Source organism: Myotis yumanensis, unplaced genomic scaffold (assembly GCF_028538775.1).
Source record: "Myotis yumanensis isolate MYYU_CA2020_CCGP unplaced genomic scaffold, mMyoYum1.0.hap1 SCAF_6, whole genome shotgun sequence".
NCBI lineage: Eukaryota > Metazoa > Chordata > Mammalia > Chiroptera > Vespertilionidae > Myotis > Myotis yumanensis.
This window is the reverse complement of record NW_027223757.1, coordinates 14862223-14885232: the sequence shown is the minus strand read 5'-3', so window position 1 is coordinate 14885232 and position 23010 is coordinate 14862223. Positions and strand designations below refer to the sequence as shown.

The window sequence follows — 23010 nt, the reverse complement described above, 5'->3', positions numbered from 1 at the left end:
CAAATTATCTGTGAACCAAGAGGATTTACTCACATATATACATAATTTATATGCTCATAATGATCTTGTATTTAGGTTCCAATATTTTACCCATGTTACAGGCAAGGAAGTTAAAATAAAGATCAAATGGATCCCCACATTACAAAGTTCATAGATAGGATGACCTGACTTCTTCCAACATAACAATGACATCACTCACATACTCTATCCGATTCCTAAGTCAGTGAGTGAAAATTTAACAATGTCACAAATTTTCCTCTCTGACTTCAAAGTAACCTTAAATAAAGTGTACCTTTCTCTTGCAACATATTCTGGATATAGTTTACTACAGAATATAGAACCTCAAATATGCTATTGCCATTCTATTCTCAGAATAATAAAAATAGAGATGGGGTGCTTGCAGAGAACAGAAAAATATGTTACACCTATTTGCAGTTGGGAACCTAATGTGATCCTTAGATAATAAATCTAGTTGATATGAATAACACAGCAAAGGTTGTAACTTTATGTTCCTTAGGGCAGGGATCTTTATTGGTTTATTTCTTTTTGTAAAATATAATTTTATTTATTTCAGAGAGGAAGGGAGAGGGCCTGAGAAATAGAAACATCAATGATGAGAGAGAATCACTAATTGGCTGCCTCCTGCATGCCCCAGACTGGGGATCAAGCCCACAACCTGGGCATGTGCCCTGACCAGGAATCGAACCGTGACCTCCATGTTTATAGGTTGACGCTCAACCACTGAGCCACACTGGCCCAGTTTTGTTGGTTTATTTCATGTATTTTCTGTGCCTGAAACAGTTCCTGGTGCATAGTAAGAGCTCAGTCAATGTTTCTGAATAAACAAATTAAGAATTTAGTTAAATAGTCAAATGGACATGGAAGCCTATTTTCTGATCTGTTAAATGGGGAAATTGGTCTCATGAGGATAACTAGGAGTGTTAAAATATTTAATTTAAAATGCTTATTATGGTTTGGGGCACAAAATTAATATTTAATATGTTAGATATAATGTATACTAATAAGTACAGGAGATAACTTTCCAGAATTAAAATGTGGTACAGAATTTTAAAATCTGAAAGAGACCCCCATTGGCCACTTGGCTTTTGGAAATAAAAGTAATTTCTATTTTATGAGGAAAAAAACACCCTTTTTATGCTTAATCTCTGAATGTTAAACACTTCTGAACTAAAACCCCCTTTTTTATTTCTAATGGTGACTTCAGTACTGTAGCCTTGAAAGTTTTGTGAAAAAAAATGTATCTTCTAGAGATTTGGGAGATGAAATATTTCTTAGCCAATTCAATCAATCAATCGACTGCAGTCCCATTAGTAGCTGCGGAATCAATCAATAACAGGTACAGATTTTCTAAGCTGGTTGAAAGGAGAGACACACGCTCTGGGGTCCTAGGGAAGTTCTCATCAGTCAGAGAAAAGGGAGGATGCTTTGTAGCCACTGGAGGTGATGAAGTCAACCCAGAGGTTTCTGTTTCTAGGCTACTTTGTGAGTTAATCTGATAGAATATCACAAAACTTACAAAAGTCCAGTTTTCCCCATGTTAACATCTTTCTTACTTTAGATCTTCTTTGCCATTCTAAAATGCACTAGTTTCATTAATTATTTTAACTTATGTTCAATCTCCATTATTTCTTTCTCTATGACTAAACTAGAGGCACAGTGCACAAAAATTTGTGCACTCGGGGGGATCCCTCAGCCCGGCCTGTGCCCTCTCACAGTCTGGGACCCCTTGGGGGATGACCACCTGCTGGCTTAGGCTTGCTCCCCGGGGGATCAGGCCTAAACTGGCAGTCAGACCTCCCTCTGGCAGCCCGGGAGCCCTCGGGGGATGTCCACTTGCCAGCAGGGAGCAGGCCTAAGCTGCAGTCAGACATCCTTAGCGCTGCTGAGGAGGCGGAAGAGGCTCCCACCACCACCGCTGTGCTGGCAGCCATTAGCCTGGCTTGTGGCTGAGCAGAGCTCCCCCTGTGGGAGCATACTGACCACCAGGGGGCAGCTCCTGCATTGAGCGTCTGCCCTCTGTTGGTCAGTGTGTGTCATAGTGACCAGTCATTCCCAGTTGTTCTGCTGTTAGGGTCATTTTGCATATTACCCTTTTATTATATAGGATAGAGGCCTGGTGCATGGGTGAGGGTGGGCTGGTTTGCCCTGAAGGGTGTCCCAGGTCAGGGCAGGAGTCCCGCTGGGGTGCCTGGCCAGCCTGGGTGAGGGGCTGATGGCTGTTTGCAGGCTGGCCACAGCTCCTTTAGGGTGGAGGTCCCTGCTGGGGTGCCTGGCCAGTCTGGGTGAGGGGCTGATGGCTGTTTGCAGGCTGGCCAACCCCCCAGCCACCCAAGCTCCCAGTGGAGGCTGGCTGGAAGCAGGTATCTGGAATTTATTTATCTTCTATAATTGAAACTTTGTTTCCTTGAACGGAGGCCACAGCCAGCCAGGACAGGCAGGAAGCTTGGCTTCCTCCATCTCTGGGGCAACCAAGCCTCCTGCTTGCTCCAGCTCCATGGCTGCCGGCCACCATCTTGGTTGGGTTAATTTGCATATAGTCGCTCTGATTGGCTGTTGGGCGTGGCTTGGGGAGTAGCGGAGGTGGGGTCAATTTGCAATGTTTCTATTTTATTAGATTAGATATGCTTTTTAAAAAATATTTTCTATTGTTTTCAGAGAGGAAGGGAGAGGGAGAGAGATAGAAACATCAATGATGAGAAAAAAATCATCCATCAGCTGCCTCCTGCACCCCGCCCTGCCCCCTCCCCACTGGGGATTGAGCCTACAACCTGGGCATGTGCCCTGACCTGGAATTGAACCCTGACCTCCTGGTTCATAGGTTGATGCTCAACCACTGAGCCACTTCAGCTGGGTGACTAACTATGCTTTGTATTAGTTATAACACTCAATATATCATCCAGTTTTTAAAACAATGCTCTTAGCTTCAGTTTGTGGGGTGTGTGTTTTTTCAATTTAGTGGATCAACTCAATGATATTTATGTATGGAAATATTTTGCAAGCCTGTGATGAAGTGTTTCATACTTGCGATGCTTAGGGCAAGATTTATATGTAGTAATTGAATCATATTCCAGAGAAAATATTTTAAATACCTCTTTTGGACAAACATGAGGAATCTTCCTTTTTCTTTCATATGCTGTTCAAATTTAGCTCTCAACACAAAACATCTTTAGAAAGGAAAATGGGACTGTTTGAGTGCAGTAGAAAAGAAAAACAATATTAAAGCATTAACTATCATGTCTTCTAATCTCACATACCTGGTTTTAAAACAAAATACTCTCAGACTCAGGTACTGAGATTGATGTGACCAATAAGAAACAGAAGAGCCTGGCTGGCATGGCTCAATGGTTGAGCATCGACCTATGAACCTGGAGGTCATGGTTCAACTCCTGGTCAGGGGACATGCCCAAGTTGCAGGCTTGATCCCCAGTGTGGGGCATCTAGGAGGCAGCTGACCAATGATCCTCTCTCATCATTGATATTTCCATCTCTCTCTCCCTCTCCCTTCCTCTCTGATATCAATAAAAGAATATTAAAATAAAAAAGAAACATGCAGAAAAATAGGAAATAATTTTGGGGCCATACTGGCCACTCAGACAAGCCCATCAAGGTTCAGATAGTTTTCTTTGCTCTCCTCCCCACAAACTCTCCATTCTTGCTCCCTGCTCTTACCTTGGAAAAAAGGGTTAAGTCTCATTTCACTTACATCATAGTGGGGGCTCATTTCTCATGTTATTTTTTTTTTCTAAGACCCCTTAGAGGGTCAGGATGTAATGAAGAGGTATTTAGGGTAATATAGTTCAGTAAATGTTAATAATTAAAACATGCTGTACCAGGTGGTGCTAATCCATTAAAAATGCTCTTCAAAAAATTTTATATTCCAGACAAAACTACTCAGTAGTCACACTTAAAAGTGGTATAATTTTCTCCTTTTCTTCAATGAAATAACCATAATCTACATTAATGAGAAATCCCATGCACAAATTTGCATGTTTTACTTTCACATATCTCAAAGCAAGGTGATCATACACAATTTTGAAAAACCTACTATGTAGGGGGAGCGGGGAAGAAAGATTTATGTTGATATATTTCAGTAAAGAGCCACAGAATAATAACTCTTTTTTGCAACCCTTTCTCAAGTATATGTGTAGCGTCTTTGATGCGTTGTCCGTGGGAGTGTGTGTAGTTTTTGCATTTCTCCGCAAAGGAATGTCCCATTTATGTAGAGTTTCCACTTGTTCATTAAAGACAACTATTGTTGACTATGTTTGAGACAATGCATGGTGCTGAAAATGCTAAGACAATCATCACAGTCCCTGCCTAATGAATTTCACAATGTATTTGGAGAAGACAAATGAGTAAATAATTACAAAGTATTGCAAATAATTACAAAGTGCAGGGATGAGGGCTGACATGGGATGCCAGAGTACAGATTAGGGACATCGAACCCATCTTGGAAGGAGCTCAGGAATGGCTTCCAGAGGGAGACAATAGCTGAGCTGAGTCTTGACAAATGAGCATGGCATGGTGAAAACGTGCAAGAAGGGGGAGAAGACATCAGCTTAAAAAGGAAACAGGGAATGAAAATCATGTATTTGAGGCTATAATGGAGCTAGACACTGAGGAGGGAATGAAGTCCAAGTGGAAAAGCGGAAGTACCCCAGACACATTGGGGACCTGTAATCAGAAGGCCTCTGGAACAACTGCCTAGGGACGGCAGAGCATGGAGAGCACTCTGGGATGACGCCCAGCCTCCTTGTTGGGACCGTAGGTGGACTGAGATATCATTTGCCATCACAGGGAACATGTTTGGAGGAGAGAATAGTAGGTCATGGGTTGAAGTTGGAATTTATGAAGTTTAAATTCCCTGTGGTATATTTATTATTCTATAGGAAGTTAGATATGTGAGTCAATAGTGAAATAAACCCATATATCTCTTTATATTCCATTCTTCCCCCACTTTTCAAAGGATATGTGTGATATCTGGAACTCAGGTCCTTTCCTGTGCTCTTTGAAGGAGATGCACCTAGCACAGCATTTCAACCAAATCTCATTTCTATGACTGTTACCAGAATTAAACTCGTCCACAGCAATTGTTTCAATTAGTAGGTCAACCTTATAGGCTAAATACTCTTGAGGGACTGAAGTGCTTAGCATAACTAAGTGCTGAATAAATGCTTGTCAAATAAATAATTGAATAGTTGGATAATCACAGTGTGATGTCAATGCTATATCAAGTTCTATATAAAAAAAGGCTTTAAAGTATTGGTTCAGATTAACCTCCTCTATTTTTCTGTTGGTTCACTATTAAAATCTTCCAGTCTCACCAAGCTGGTGTTGCTCAGTGGTTGAGTGTCAGCCTATGAACCAGGAGGTCACAGTTTGATACCTGGTCAGACCACATGCCTGGGTTTCAGGCTCGATCCCCAGTGTGGAGTGTGCAGGAGGCAGCCAATCAATGATTCCCTCTCATCATGATGTTTCTATCCCTCTCTCCCTTCCCCTTCCTCTCTGAAATCTATATCTATAATAATAAAAGTGTAATATGCTAATTAGACCAGACAGCCAAACGACCTTCCAGACAACCTTCTGGACGAAGCCGGGGCTGTGATGGCCGAGCCCCTTGCACAAATTTCGTGCATCAGGCCTCTAGTATATATATAAAATCTTCCAGTATCTCATACCTGATTATGGTGAAAACAAACATTTACTGTTAAACAGTTTCATCTACATCACTTATAATCCATTTGAATATCAAAGGGGAAGGACCCAAAAGATCCCTCACCATTCATTTGAGACAATAGATAAAATAATTGTCTCAGAGGGATTGTCAGAACAGAATGGTCAAAGGATGCTTGAATAACAACTAAAATGATTCCATTGTAATTTATTAGAGTACAGCTTCAAGAAATTTAACAAAATATTTGGTGACTAGAAAACTTAGCACAATACAAAGCCAATGAGGATGAAAAATCCCTTTCTCTATAGAAGTTTCACTGGGCTTATCTTTGTAGGAGGTCACATTAGCCACAGACCTCAATACAAATAGACCTTAAAGAACATCCCCAAAACGATCTTATCATTCTGCCGAGTACGATTGCTTTTAAAATGAAAGACAAACATGAACAATGCTTTTACTTCTTATCTACTAGACAGCATTTCTCTCTTAACACAAAATAAAAAAGTTTCCAGAAATTTAATTCCAATTGTCAGAGGCACTTTTTGCTTACTAAATGGCTTTCAGAATACTAAGGGGCAATTTGCAAGCATTAATTGTAATTTCTTTCCCTGATTTTCAGCTCTACATAGATAATGCTAAACTTCACATCATTTTTATTAAATCTCTGCAAATATATTTCTGAACATTAGATAACACTACATTATTGTTTGAAACAAGTAAGTTTATACTGTACATTTGATAAATGAGACTGTCCCTAAATAAGAATACCTCTGTAGAAAAAAAAGGAAAAAGAAACATTTGTTTACATAAATTCATATACAGATCAAAAAGCATGTCTTTTAAACTTTTATAATGTATTCTATATATTTCTATTTCTTCAATTTTAATTTTAATTAAGATTAGAAAAACACATAAAATATGTAGCTGAATAATGATGGCATCTAGAAAAATGCAATAAGATTTTGGAACTGATTCAAGCATCCTATAAAAGTCCTTATGATATTTTTTGCCTCCTCCAAATGGTTTGCTTATTCAGTATACATAGTACAAAGTTTAGACATTAATCTTCAAGTCAATTTAATAGGTAAAGTGCCTGTTGGTTTTTTTCTGGCTAAGGTGTATAGCTACAGCACAGCCAACATCTGCTCTGTACTAAATAGATATATTATATTTGGACATACTCACTGGCCATAAAAACAAGACTTGTTAATCTGTCCTTAGACTTAAACATGCCCCCAAAGCAGAATATTTATCTAGAGTTTGGTAAAGAGCATTACTAAAGAGCAATAAAGCCAAAAAGAATGCTGCAACATTTCAGGTTGATTCCTATTTAAATGTCGCCTCCCTAATAAATTATTTACTATTTAGATTTAAATTAATATTTAACATCTATAATAATAAAAGGGTAACATGCTAATTAGACTAGACAGCCAAACGACCTTCTGGACGTCCTTCCAGATGACCTTCCGGACGAAGCCGAGGCAAACTGCTGCAGCTGTGAGGGCCTAGCTAGCCCCTTGCACAAATTTCATGCATTGGGCCTCTAGTAAATATATAATTTTAGACCTGGATGAGATTTTAGAAATCATTTAATCTAACTTACTCCATTTCTTTTCTTTCATCACATACACATATATGTGATGTGATCATTATATTATATTATATATATATATATATTATAAAGTGATCAGCCCATTATATAATATATATATATATTATAAAGTGATCACCCCAATAAGTGCAGTACCCACTTGGCACCATACATGGTTATTACAATATTATTGACTATTATTGACCATGGCTGTTTTTATAACTGACAATTGAATATCTTGAACATCTTAATCCCTCTGCTTACATATGGTGTTGGTAGTCGGAGAGAATTGGTGATCAGAGAGACCTGATAAATAGAATGGTGGGAATAAAAGCTAGAGTATAGTGAATTGATAATGAAATGGGGGTCAAAAGATGAACAAAAAGCAAGTAAAGATGGCAATCTTAAGAAGCTGAGTTGAGCAGTGATGGGAGAACAAGTATAAAACAATACAAAAGCAAAGGAGGAGTGTGTGTGTGTGTGTGTGTGTGTGTGTGTGTGTGTGTGTTTTACTGTCACAATCTTTGTTGAGATTTTTTTTTAAAGGAAATTAAAATTGACTATGGATAGTGCAAAGGTTGGCAAACAATGGCCTATGCAGTGGCCACCAGTTTCTGTAAATAAAGTTTTATTGTAACACAGCCATTCCTATTCATAACATATTGCTATGACTGCTTCCGTGCTACAACAGCAGAGTTGAATAGTTGCAACTGAGATTATAAGGCCCCAAATCCAAAAATATATACTTTCTGACTTTTCACAGTAAATTTACCAACCCCTGCACTAGGGTTCCTCATGCCATAAGAGCAAATGATATTTCTAGTCCTAAGAATTCCAAATTCAGTAGCAATTATTTTTTTAATGTATTATACTGGGATAGATAACATATAGATAATGTTAATAAAATTTTTTAAAAATTGTCTTAGTTTTTTTACATCTTGAATAATTAAGGGTTAAAAATAATGTCTCAAGCCCTAACTGGTTTGGCTCAGTGGATAGAGCGTCAGCCTGCGGACTGAAGGGTCCCAGGTTCGATTCCGGCCAGGGGCATGTACCTTGGTTGCAGGCACATCCCCAGTAGGAGGTGTGCAGGAGGCAGCTGATCAATGTTTCTCTCTCATTGATGTTTCTAACTCTCTATCCCTCTCCCTTCCTCTCTGTAAAAAATCAATAAAATATATTTAAAAAAATAATGTCTCAAAAATTGTCTTACCTTAATATAAAATTAAAATTTAACATTGCACATAAGAGTTTGTGAACAAATTATATTTTAGGGGTAAAATGAAATTAAGTTAAGAGTTTTATTATTTAAAATGATTTTTTTAAATAGTAAGTTGGCATGAACATTAAATTACATAGCCTATAAAATTTCAATAAAGAAGAGTAGCTGGGGTCTTGAATAACAACTAAATTTTGATTTTTGTTTAATTTTAATTTTCAAATTTATAGTGTTCCATCATATTCAGTGATGATTCACTAAGAATTGAGTGACTCAGTCTTTAATATTTTTTTAACTTTGTCTAGGCAAAGAAGTCAAGCCTAAGCCTCCACGTATGTTATGTGCATGCCTAAATAATAAATAAATAAATAAATCTTAAATGCATGCTTTTAATCATCTTCTGATTCCATTGTTGAATATTTTGCTTAAATCCAAAACTTAATTATTTTGTGAAGAAAATGTGCCTATTGTCCTAAGTGTTCTTCTGAGAATATGCTATGCTAAAATTTTCCTTCATCATTTATTCACTGGAGGTACAAACCAGTACCCTAATTAACCTCATTAAAATTTTTAGTTTATATTTTTTTCTCAAAAAAACTCATGTGATTGCTAATGAAGAACCTTTATTTGTGTTTGTATCAATTTGCTACTATATAAGAAAAAGAAAATTAACATGGCATACTAAAAAACTGAATAATATGTAAATGAAATAGGGTGGACAAAAGTAGGTTTACAGTTGTGAGTACACAAAAATTTATTCTTGTATTATTCATTATTTTTAATTCATTCTTGTATTATTTTCCATACTAACAACTACAAACCCACTTTTGCCCGCCCCTGTATGCATGAGTACAGGAAATAAATATTTTATATTATTTTATATAATCATCGTTACTACTGTACATCTATATTTTCAGAGCCACAAGTAAAAAAAGAAGGGAAGCCAGGTATGTATATTTTATGTATAAATTCATACTTGCATTCTATGTTTATAATGAATAGCATAACATGTTTTTGCAAATGTAGTGTCCTAGTGTAAATATTATACCAAAGTTTTATCTTTGACCAACTTTTTAAAATATAACAAACATAGTACTTGTTCCTAGAGGGAAAAAGAAAAACTCCTGAGAAATGTATATGGTTCAGAAAAAACAATTGACTAATTGGGTTCAATCCTACACAACCACTATTTTTGCTGATTTTCTGTGCTGACATAGGCATCATAAATATTTCATCAGAAACACAGCTGCTCTCACTCTCCTCTTCCTGAGGGCTCCTGAGTGAGATAAACATGTCTGAGGGCTGTAGCAGGCAGCAGAAACCATTTTAAATGAACAAAGGGGATTCAGATCCTCATAACAGTTAAAATTTTGGTTCATGTTTATAACTGGATTAGGGTTGTATGGCTGCTATAATAAAATACACAAACCAGGTGGCTTAAAACAGCAGAAACTTATTTTCTCATAGTTCTGGAAGCTAGAAGTCTGAAATCAAGGTGTCAACAGGGCTATGTTTTTCTTGACACCTGTAGGGAAGAATCAATCCTTGCATCTTCTGGCTGCTGGTGTTTGCCAGCAATCCTTGGTGTTCCTTGGCTTGTAGAAGCATCACTCCCATCTCAGCTTCTGCCACCACTTGGACATTGTCTCTCTTTGTGTCTCTATCTTTGTACTTTTTCTCCTCTTCTGATGACACCAGTCACACCCCACTCCCATATGACAAACTCTTAATTCATTATATTCACAATGACCCTACTTCCAAATTAGGTCACATTCTGAGGTAGTGGGTGTTAGGATTCCAGCATGTTTTTTGGAAGACACAATTCAATGCAGGGAAGTCTGCTCACTGCCCTCCCCCAAATGTATGCCCTTCACATGCAAAATGCTTGCATCCCATTCCACAGTCCTTAAGTCTCATCCATTTTAGCATCAACTCTAAGTCCAAAATTTCATCAACTCAAAGTCCTGAATCTCATTATGTAAATCAGTTATGCGTGAAACTCGGGGTATGATTCTTCCTGCAGACAATTCCTCTCCGTATGTGAACCTATAAAACCAGAAAACAAATTACTGCCTCCAAAATAAAACAGTGGGACAGGAATAGGATAGACATTTCCATTTCTAAAGGGAGAAATTGGAAAGGAAAAAAAAGGAGTCACGGGTTCCAAGTAAATTCAAAACGTAGCAGGAAAAATTCCATTAGATTTCAAAGCCTGAGAAAATCCTCTTTGGCTCGCTGCTGTATCCTTTGGGCCAGGTAGGGTGTCGCTCTGCCCTCTTGCACCATCTAAGTGGCAGGCCTGCCCTCTCTACATGAGGGGGTCCCATCAGCCCAGGTTTGAATACATTGTTCTGCCCTTCAAGTTGTTAACCCTTTATTCCACCCCATTTCTGTCCCTTTGTATCCATGCTATGTTGCCTTTGCTTGTGTAATATTCTCGCAAACATGACCAGTCTTGCTTTCAGTTAATGGGGGGTCCAAGCCATTGGACAGGAAGGCTGTCCATAGATCTTTCCTGGATCACCACGTCACTATCGCTGCCTTCTGCTGAGATGGTGGATTGGATCCATGAGTCACACATTATTCTTTATCCATTTCAGCAAAATGTTGTCCATCCACACCCGGCCCTGTCCCCCATGCACGCTATTCAGCTAGGCTGGAAATTTTCCAGATCTTCAAATGCTAGTGCTTTTTGCTTAACAGTTCCTTCCTCAACTTATCTTCCCTTTCACATTTTATTCTGAGCAGCGAGGAGAAATCAGGCTTACTGTTTCACACTTTGCTTGGAACCTTCCTCAACTAAATATCCGTTCAGGCAAGTTTTTTGTAACCAACATCACCCTTCCTCCAGTATTCACTAACATGTTCCTCATTTCCTTCTGAGATCTCAGCAGAAGTACATTCAACATTCTTATTTCTAACAATGTTCTGTTCATGATGACATATGTATTCTCAAAGCAATGGAAGCTTGCTCTATAGCCCCCTTCCCCCAACTCCTTCTGAGTCCTCCGCAGAATAGACTTTAATGTCAATATATCTGGCTTTTTATATCAAGTGCCTCAAAAATTTTTCAGCCTCAACCCATTACCCAACTCCAAAGCTACTTCTGTATTTACAGGTATTTGTGACCTCACCTCTCGGTACTAAAATGATGTTTCTTTGGAAGGCTGGAATAAGGCACCACAAACTGCGTAGGTTAAAACACTGAAAGTGTATTCTCTCATAGTTCTAGAGGCCACAAGTCCAACATTAAAATGTCAGCAGAGCCACAGTTCTTTTGAGGCTTATAGAGGAGAATCTTTGCCAGATATCCTTGCTGTTCCCTGGCTTGTAGAAGCATCATGCAAGCTCTGCCTCCCTCAGCACTTAGACATCTCCTTCCTGTGTGTTTCTATCCTGTTGCTCTTTTGTTTTTTCTTCTTAAGGACATCAGCCAGATTGGATTAAGGGTCCATCCTTCTCCAGCATGACTTTGTCTTACCTAAATTAATCACATCGGCAACAATCCTATTTCCACATAAGGTCGTGTTCTGGGGCGCTAGGGCTAGAACCTCAACATATCTTTTGATAGGACACAATTCAAGCCATAACACTATTTGTGTAAACTTCTAAATCACATAAGTACCCAATTATATCTATTTCAAAAAGACTCTTCCAACTCTCTAATCATTTATCTTACGCTGACATTGGAACTATTCTTTACAACAATCATCTTGAGAAAACAAAATTCACGTTAAAATCTATAAGCAGTAGCAACAACTTAGTATATGGCAAGGTTCTAACTTCTGTGTGTTTACTAGTCCAGCATTGAGAAACTATCATGAAACTGGAATAATTTTTAGAGCAATTTTGCTTTTTCAATTATGGTACACGAAATAATTTTCCAAAAATGAATTTGGTCTCTAGTTTGTTTTTTCAAATTTTTTAATTTCTGCATTTTGTTTTTCCTTCAGAGCCACAAGTGAAAAAGGAAACAAAACCAGGTAACATTTTTTTATTGTTTAATTGATAGAGTTGCTATGGCTTCATTTTAGAACTAAAAGAGGCTTATCACCCACCAGTGGAGATTTACACAGTCTCCCCGATCCTCATTTTTTCTGCTCCATTGATCAATATGGTTTAAAGCACTGGATTAGTTGAGAATGGGAATATACCATTGACAAAATTATAAAAAATATGGCTTTAAATGGGTTTCAGCAAAGACTCCAGTTTTTAGTAGGTTTTTTTTTTTTTTTTGGTTCTTCAAAACTAAGTATGATAATATTTAATTTGTCGGCTTTTTCTGATAACACACCAGAGTCATAAATTACAAAATTGTAGACTACTGAGATTTAAAAGGAAAGAGCACAAGAATTATTATTATTATATATATTATTATTACATATGTTATTATTATTAAATACCTCCTACAAGTCAAGGAATAGCATAGAATTTTTCTATTCATCATATAACTGTGAGAGACATGAAACATGACAATCACTGCTCGTATTTATTATCTGTGGAAACAATTCAATAGGCCAAGTTCAGAAATGGTTATTCTTACCAGATTTTCAAGTTAATAAATGTTGGAGTTAGGATTCTGCCCATGCCTGATTAACTCAAAATCCTGGGTGCTTGCAGTAAGAGATTGTCTCAGACTAACAATCATTTTATTAGAAGTAACATTGACCTAAAATCAGGGTGACCTTTCCAAGTTTACATTGCTATTTAGTGTTCTGTCATGCTATGGTACCAACTAGCTATTTACCTGAGGCAAGTTACAAAAACCCTCAGGCTCTATGAAAGTGATTTCTTCATTATAAAAAAATTACACAGCAGGATTCTTTAATATCAACAAATTCAAGAATCCAAGTCTCTCTCTCTCTCTCTCTCTCTCTCTCTCTCTCTCTCGTACACAATACTATTATTACCCATTTAATTCTTACCAGTTCTTACTTAGCAACTTATTATAAGCTTGAATCTAGTTGCTCTTATAAACAACATATATTCAATGTAACAAGGCTCATAGATGCCTAGCTATTGTTTTCTGATTTATTTTTATGACTATATTTGTTATGCAGATGAATATGTATTACCAGATAGAAATACTTTGCATATTCTCCCTCCCTCCCTTTTTTAAAACCAGAAGCCTAAAGCCATTTGAAACTTCTAGTTAGGCCTAATACCATTTAAAATTTTTATTTATTATTGTTAAATAATATAGTTTTGCAGTGATTGTATTTAATATTATTTATTTTTGTAAATAAAAGTTTTTTAGCTTCATCTGAAAAAGCTTAAATGCACAGTGTATATATGAATTTTATCTATAATACCCCTATAGAATCTTTTATAAGACATTTTTAAAACATGTTTAATAATATATATTTTCACATTACTTCACTTGACCATTGTACTTTATTCCAACCATTGCCTAAGCTCTCTGTTTTAGTATTGATGCTTTATTACGGCCTGATCTTTGGGTATTATGGATGCTTAAGTATAAATAATAATTCTTGGTATATGGTTTTTTTAAAGCTAAAACCTTTAAGGTTTTCATGTAAACTAGAATGACATGAACATTCAGGAAGAGTTTTTCTCCATGGGCACAGTTGTTGAAGTCACAGAGGAAAATCACTGTATGTTGGTTTATAAAGCTAAACACCTAAAAATATTTTCTTTTAATTATTTTTAGAACAAGACATAGTGAAACCAGAAAAGACTGTTTCTCATGGTAAACCAGGTATTTTGCAGGTGGTATTTGCAGTATCGAATTGTTTTCGTTCTAGCAGGATGAAGAGCTTAGAGTCAATCTAAAGTGATTAGATAGGATCCATGTTTCAGGCCATCCAGATTCTGGAACATTCAATTTTAGTCATCATCACAATGTGTTTTGTACTGAATATTTGACCAGTCCCAAGTAATGACACAGCTAATCTTCCTTCTCATCAGAGAATTAGCTAAGCACCAAGACACCATAGCCAGCACTCAGGTGAATGGGCTTTAGATATTATATTATCTTCTTCTGTTTGGGGCAAGGCATCTTTAGGAAATGTTTGCAATTCAGATTGGCTTTTTCAAACGTGATCATCTCAGACTCCAAAATAAGAAAAGGAAATTGACATTTCTCCCTACTTCCTTATCTCCTTTCTTCCTTACTCCATCTTTGTCTCCTTTCCTTTCTTTTTTATTCCTGGTCTCACATTTTGGACAAAGTAGAGTCAAAGTGTTCTGCTCAGAAAGATAAATATAGAAGTTACCAAGATGAGTTTATTAATTAGTTCTTGCTTAAGAAGAGAAACTTTGTTTTAATTTAAGCTAAGTAAGTAATGATTTTATCTTGAGGCAGCCCTAAGCTTGTTATTCTGTAGAATTTTTTTACTTCATTCCTTGCTAAAATATTTACCAAATGTTATGAATATGATTTTTCCAGAAACTTTTAAAAGTTAAAAGCATGCTTTCTCTAAACGTATCTTGGGAAACCTTTTACTTACATTTTTCAAATTTTACTTTAAAGAATCTATTTACAATGGGTATGAGTTAGAATGCTTTTATTTACCTATGATTTTTGAAAATATGAGACATCAACAACATAGGAATAAAGAAAGCAGGGCTGGAGTGTGGGAAGGAGAGAATAGTTGTGTATATCAACATGAGCAAAACAAGAGAAACAATTTTTAAAGAATAATGAAAATCTGTTATTTTCTTCGCTGTTTCTGATGTCAGTCATTTTGAGGTGTTATTACAGAGAGAATGGGAGATTTTAGGCTTTGAATGAGCAAATGCATTATCCTCTAACTCAACCCTCTTTTATTTCAGTAACAACAACGAGACTCTTTCAATTCTGTTTCCCTATAAAGCTTCCCTCTTTGGATATTTAACCAGCTGATTGACCCCGATGTTAAATACTTGAAAAGTTTAATTTTATATAAGATCATTGTAATGATCACTCTACTTTGACCCAAATATTTAACTAAGTTGATAAAAACAGAGAGAACAGAAGACATCCTATAAATATATCACTTTTGTCCGGTCCCAGCTTTTTTTTTTTTTTTTTTAAATATATTTTATTGATTTTTCACAGAGAGGAAGGGAGAGAGATAGAGAGCTAGAAACATCGATGAGAGAGAAACATCGACCAGCTGCCTCCTGCACACCTCCCACTGGGGATGTGCCCGCAACCCAGGTACATGCCCTTGACCGGAATCGAACCCGGGACCCCTCAGTCCGCAGGCCGACGCTCTATCCACTGAGCCAAACCGGCTTCGGCCGGTCCCAGCTTTATACCATAAAAAAACTTGAGTTCCCAAGCTAATCCTGGATTCCTAGGGAGGCCTCTTGCCTGACAAGATAAAAAATTGCTTCTTCCTATTCCAATTCAATAATGAAAAGGGGATACATGTTTTATAAAACAACACTTTTCTGTAGACAAACACAGTGAAGTACAGTAAAGACAAGGAATAAGGAGTGTGTGGGCAGGTTGAGGGATGATTTAAGTAGGAAAACTCTTATGGCAAAATAAATGCAAAGGACGTCAGCAGATGGACAAGCTTTCTTTGTGCTTTCATCCAACTTAAATAAAAGACATCACTTTCTATTTTGTTAAGGAAACAGCTATGTTTTTTCTCAGTATTGGTGTTATTTCAAAGAGAATACAAAATATCAAGGTTGAAGTATGTCATTATTTGTACTGACACATTTCAAATTTTTCCCATCACAGAAGAAAAAGGTGTCAAGCAGGTAAAAGCCACCACAATAGAAAAAACAGGTAAATAGATATTTTATATTTTTCTTCTGTATCAGTTTTTTGTTATATGAGTATATACACACACACACACACACACACACATACATCTTCACTGAAGTTTGTATGTTTTCAGTGCCATAAATTCTAAGATTCTGAATTCTTGTAAATAACTAAAGTTATAGTCAATAAAAATTAACACTGGAAAACTGGAGTAATATAATTTTATTTTTTTTGATGTGATTGACCTAAGTTTCCATATAATTCTTGAAGAAGTCCATGTCATGCATTGATTATCATGTATTAGTGTTTAATCTTATCTTGAAACTACATTTTCTCAAAATATAAAGACACAAAAAACTTAAATTCTCTGTTATTTATGCACTATATAGAATAAGTTCCTCTCATGAGAACTCCACAGAGAGCTACATGGTTGTATAACTTTTAAAATCTGTCCTAAACAATGATAAGCAGAATATGTAATATTAAAGGAAAGACGGTCCATCCTTTTATATTTCATGTGAGAAAAATAAAGTGCACACACTCTTGCAGTTCTAGAAGTATTTTCTGTAAGGATGAACAAAACTGTGTCTTCAGTCCTACTGACAACTTGGCACACGGAATCTCCTCCATTTGATTCCAAAACAGAAATCCCCCACACCTTGGTCATCAATAGAGTCCCATCTCTTATTAAAAATAATTCCAAAGGAAAAAGTCTGTGAAGTAATTTCTTTTAACTGAGATAATCATGATAATAAAGTTTTAAATACAGTCTCTCAGAGAAAATATAAGAGAACTCAAGAAAAAACTATTAAGAGAAATTACAAGCTATTACCACATGAGAAAAAAATGCATAAGGCCACTTCACATTCCTCTTATGACAATGTACTCTATTCAAATCATTGCCTAAGCTCATAATTTCAGTTAATGTGCCCCTAATATTCACCCTAAGGTGTTACTGTTGCCTCATGAGTATCTTATTTAGTTATATGGTATTTGGGGATTAAAAAGAAAGTAGCCCAATGTATTTGTTCCAAATGCATGGATTGTTTTAAATTTTACATACATTTTGTGTGTCTTTGTTTTTTATTAGCAGAGAGAATAGATTAAGTTTAAGAAGAAAATCTAAAAACTAAGAAAGTATAATGCTAAGGAATTATTTTTCCATGGTTTATACTCATCAATATGGCATTTATTTTTCTCCATTCTCCACAGTCAAGCCTAAATCAGCAAGTAAGAGATGAAAAGTATAAAACCTGAAAATTATTGCTTGATCATTTCAAGTTTAACCATGTGCTTTTTAAAAAAATATTTTTAGTGTTGCCTCAGACTAAAACACCCACATAAGGTGACAAATTAATGTTATTGTTATGGCTTTGATTTAACATCCTTCTATTTCACTACTAATTAATAGTTAACTATATTATTCAGAAGAAATATCTGGAAATTGTATTGATATTAATAATAAAATAGTGAGTCCATATCAGCTATAAAATAACATTAGGAAGTTAGGATAGATGAGAACCTTTCAAACATACATAATACATAATAAAAAATAGGATATGCTATATAATTGTTAGTATTATGAACCACATACAGTTTTAATTTGTTTGTTTTAAGAAGCATTAATTATATCATAGGTATTCATTGGTATTTAGAAATTCATAAGATTATAAACATTTTGTGATTTATTAAAATCATGGAATTTTCTCATGAGTGTGGACTTCAGTGATCAGTAATTTTATTGTTCAGGAGTGATACAGAGCTTAATATAGTTGTAGGAGTTTAAAAGCTGACTATTGGACTCAGAAAGGCGTGAACATTTGCCCATTGTTACAAAAATCATAAATAAGTCCAAGATTGTATCAAATTGTGATGATGTTTCTTAAATTATATATATTTGTGAAACAGAAGCTTAGATGAAGGCATAACTTGGTCAAATATTATCTAGCTCCGATATGGAAATGAATCAACCAGGTCCAAAGATGAATTTGGTGAGGCCGTTAGGAGGCTGTATAAATTGTTTAGGAGATACGCTACAAACATAGAGGCTAAATATCCCCATCCTAGAATCGCTTACATTTTGAAAGAACATTTTATAGTATTATTACTATAACTTATTATGCTATTGTGTTGTTATTAGTTTGACAGTCTTGAATATTAACGTCTTAATTTTCTTTTTATTTTGCATGCTTATTTAATATTAATATTTATGCAAACTAAGTTCATTGAAGTTCATTCTTGAATTCTGTCAATCCCTAATTTACATATATCCAATTTAGTCTTATGACAGTGTGGATCCCACATCTCCCCACCTCCTTCACTGTTGGTGAAACCATGTCGGGGATAAATAGCAGTACTTTTAGAGAGTCTCCCAACTCAGGAGTGAGATAAGCAAAGAATGGGAAAATATCAATAATATCTCATGAAGACTAGCCCTGGAGGTGATTAGAAAGAAAGAATTAAAAAAAATTAATGTTTGGCAATGGTCTCTATTTTTGAATATTTTCAATTTTATTTGAAATATCCTACCCTACATGGCTTCATTTGGAATTCTACTTTTGATGTAAGAGAAACCTCTTTTTTTCTTTTATTCAAATAGTTTTCAGAGGACGAAGAGGGATATCAGTTACACATTTTGATTCAGTTTGTCATGTCCTCGACTTAGCTCACATTTATCTGTGAGAATTCTAACTAGACCTGTAAAGAAAGTGTGTGTAGTCCAGGAAAATACAAATAAAAATGTGGTACTTTCTGGAATAGGGCAGGTCTAGGTTAACTTCCTACAAGAAAATATGTCCAGCACCAAATTGCTTCTGACCCAGTGAGGAGGGAACTAGAAGGAGTCAGAGAGGTAAAAAGGGAGCTTGTAATATGCCAAGAGCAAATGCCATCTACTTTAAAATATTCCCAAGGAATGACTCAAACTTCAGCAAAGAAAGAAAATCCTCTTCTTGTTCCTCTCTTTGCCATATTCTATCTTCTTCTTTTTATACCACCTGGCCCCAAGAGGGCTAGTATCTTTGCAACTGTCTTACAGGATGCCCTGAGAATGAACCTGACCTTGTTTTTAATGTGTTTCTATGGCAATATGCTTTCTGTGTTCCAAGTTACATGCAAATGACTTTGGGGGCATGCTTCCCATGTCAATGATAGCCTGCAAATATATAAATAAGAAAAGCTTGCTACACAAACAATCCACTGATCACCAATTTTGATTTCTCTCTCTCTAGAAAAAGCTGAACATCAAGAAAAAGAATCTCCACATATAAAAACGGGTGATTTTGTCTTTTGGTTTACATTGTATTAATTCATTGCTTTTATTAAATTTGAAAATGAAAGCAAAGCATAAAATGCTTTTTATTTTATTTTCTGGGAGTGCTTAGTCTTCTCGTTTTGTGGTAAAATCTAGTTTATCTGACATGGGGCTGCGGTATTGTTGACAAACATTTTGCTGAATATTATAACTAATATATATGGATTGGAAAACATGCTATTATAATACAGCACTACTAAAAAAATAGTATTTTCTTTCGTATTCACAAGACCCTTTCAATATTACTTGACTGTTGTCAATATTAATATAATTTATCATATTGATGACATTGATTCACTATAGTATTATAAAATATCCTATAAAATTGTACATACTTCACTGAAAAGTAGTAATGAATTTCAACAAGACATATTTTCTTTAAATATAAATCATACCATTCTTTAATAGCTTGATTATTTTAAGAATATTCATCATTTTTTAAAATATATAATATTTGGCATGTTTTAAAAAACTAAGGAAAATAGGAGACTGAGAAAATATCCCTCCCTCTTCTTTTTTTCCCTATTATACCAGTTTCCATTCCCAAAATATCTAGTAATGTCCAATAGGTAATCACTGTTTTTTCTTAATGTATCCGTCTAGCAATATATACATACACATATATAACTACAAATAATACATATTCCCACTTTTTATACAAATCACAGCATAGTATAAATTATCTTTTTCTGAGATTTTTCTATTCATGGGTGTATTTTGAAGATATTTTTATATCAGTAGATAAAAATTCATCTCATTAATATTATCTTATATGTATAGCTGTACACACTTTACTTAACTAGTCTCTGATTGACATATCATTGAGTAGTCTAACAAGCTTTCTTTAATGATTTACAGTAATAAATACATCTACTTGTCTAGTTTTGTGAATTTATCTTTGGGGTAAAATTTCACAAAGTAACATTTTTTTTTAGGAAAGTGGTATATTCAATGTAATTTATATAGATTTTTTCATTGCTCTCTAAAAAAGTTGTATCAATTTGTGTTGCCTACTGTTAATGAATTAGTTGACCTAATTTTAAATGCTTCCCGTTCTTCACAATCATGAACAAATGTTAGCTACTTTTTAATGAATAAATAGATCTTGAGATATAAGACTGAATATTTAAAGCTTTTGATTAATAACTTCAGAAGACAAGCAATATTGGAGAAAGAGGTCAAGCTTTGCACTTTTCACCTACCTCTTATTTATTCTTCCTACAATTTTAAAAGTCAGCATCTTCATTTAAAAACTAGATTGGGAGAGTTTAAATAGTTTATATTAATTAATATGTATTCTGTAAAGGCAGTGATAAAAGCTGCAATTTATGCCTTTCTGAAACAGGAATTCAGATTTCCATGAGCATTCATCTTGTATCAAACCAAAGATGAGGTTTTACAAGAATAAAGAAGAGACCATGACCCTAGCTGGTTTGGCTCAGTGGATAGAGCATTGGCCTGCAGACTGGAGGGTCCTGGGTTCGATTCCAGTCCCAGGTTGCGGGCTCGATCCCCCATGGGGGGCATGCAGGAGGAAGCCGATCAATGATTCTCCCTCATCATTGATGTTTCTATCTCTCCCTCTCCCTCTCTCTTCCTCTCTGAAATCAATAAAAATATACTTAAAAGAAAAAAAAGAAGATACCATGAAGAGTCTATATTTTGAAGCTTTACAACTTCTTGTTTGGGGAATTCATTGGGAATATGACTTACAAATTATTCAAAATGCATTACTTATTGCTCACTTTAATTATAAGTTTAGCCTTTGCCTATTTTAACTTGAACAAACAGAAATAGGAAACAAAAATGGCTGATATTTTTTCTACAGGTAGAAAATTATCACTAATTTTCTTTTCTTTTTACTTTTTAGACAAACCAAAACCAACTTTAAGTAAGTGTACCATTTTAGAATTTTAAGAACTTGCTATTATTTTGAATGTGTAATTTATTTGAGTTGTGCATGCAGTCAAAAAGTACATAATGGCTATAGCCATTATGACATTAACAATAGAAATGATTTTGATTGAGAAATAATATTGTATGTATTGTATTTATTAACCCTTGAACATGTATTTAGTGAGCACTTATTAGATGTATTATACCATACCAGGATATATAAAGAATGCCTAAAAACAAAGATTTTTTTGTTTTCATACTGAGAGGAGTTAGAAACAGGGTTAGGCATGTAGGGTCAGGGGTGAAAGGAAGGAGGAAATATGGATGTGACAGCTGGAGCCAGTTAAAACTGTTACAGGATTCCAGGCCGGAGAAACAGGGACACTGAGACAGGGAAGTTAAAACAAGGCCAAACAGTGTGGGCAATCTGCAGCCAGCTTGTAACTAACAAACCATTATCTTCCCCAGGCACCACACCTGAGCCAATAGTTAAAAACCTCCCTAATGAGAGAATGCAGGAAGGGAAGGGGGGAAGGGAAAAGAAAAAATAGGGCCGGTTTACTCCCTAAGCAGAGAAGCCGCAGTCTCAGGGCTGGGCAAGATGAAGTGGTCAAGTGCCTCTCATGAATTCTGGGAAGTACACAACAAAGTAAACAAAAAGGGACCTTGAGAATGAATCTGTACCCAAATAGTCAGCAGAGGAATTTTGAAGCCTTTAAACAGGAGGGTGTATAACGCCTCAGACCCCCACCCAACCTGCTCTTCAGATGAGCTGAGAGCCCGTCTGTGCTTGCTTTGCTTTGCTTTTTTCCAATAAAGATGCATGCTTTCATTGCTTTAATAAATTAGCTTTTCACAACACAGGCAAGGTGTCTCCTATAAATTCATTTATATGAGAAAACGAGGATTGAGGTTGGGAATAGCCCTCTCCCATTGGCTCAGGGGGCTGGTGTCGGTGAGAGGTGCCTATAACAATACCTGTGAAATTAAGACATTTACCGTGATAACTAATACCTGTTCAGAAAAAAAAAGTGGTTCCATCTCTTTTTTATATACTTTCAGTTGCTTGTTAGGATGTATTGAGGAAACACAGCTTGGAGTTCCCTCTCCTAGTCACCACTGGCTTAAGAAAAATTCAGAACTCATTATCTGTCCTCAGTTATTTAATTTTAACACATTAGCTTGTATTTTCTTATTTTTTTCAAAACTGAAAGGTGAGTTGTTTTTAATATTTCAGAATTACTGTTTTTATTTTGGTTTCAAACAGTAATAAAAATGCAACAATTTATGAAATCTTTAAAATGTATGAATGTCATGCAATCTTATAAAAATGAAATATTTATTTAATACTGTGAAATTGTGACCCAGACTTTACCCTGGGGTAAAAATATGTGCATTTCAATCAAGATTGTATCTCAAAGTTGTATCTAAAATTTCTAAATGACAAGGACTAGTAATAACCTGAATGTTATGAAATATTCTTACAAATACAGCTACAATTTTCTTCTGAATAGATTCTATGCCAACATAAAACATTAAATGTTGCCTTTGAGTTGGAGAAAATCTCTAG

The 23010-nt window shown here is 35.6% G+C and overlaps 1 protein-coding gene across 25 annotated transcripts in view; it reads left to right on the top strand.

Annotated features, from left to right (window-relative positions):
- TRDN (triadin) overlaps positions 1–23010 on the top strand; it is a 280670-nt gene that overhangs the window by 240656 nt on the left and 17004 nt on the right. For 17 of the 25 annotated variants that reach the window (XM_070417613.1, XM_070417602.1, XM_070417618.1 and 14 more), the window contains 8 exons: positions 8814–8840; positions 9426–9455; positions 12462–12491; positions 14180–14227; positions 16205–16252; positions 17444–17461; positions 19462–19506; positions 21415–21435. In XM_070417613.1, the coding sequence (XP_070273714.1) occupies positions 8814–8840; positions 9426–9455; positions 12462–12491; positions 14180–14227; positions 16205–16252; positions 17444–17461; positions 19462–19506; positions 21415–21435 (267 nt within the window). Of the gene's footprint in view, positions 1–8813; positions 8841–9425; positions 9456–12461; positions 12492–14179; positions 14228–16204; positions 16253–17439; positions 17462–19461; positions 19507–21414; positions 21436–23010 lie in introns of all 25 variants that reach the window. The other 8 variants (XM_070417616.1, XM_070417615.1, XM_070417600.1 and 5 more) reach the window with 6 other exon arrangements.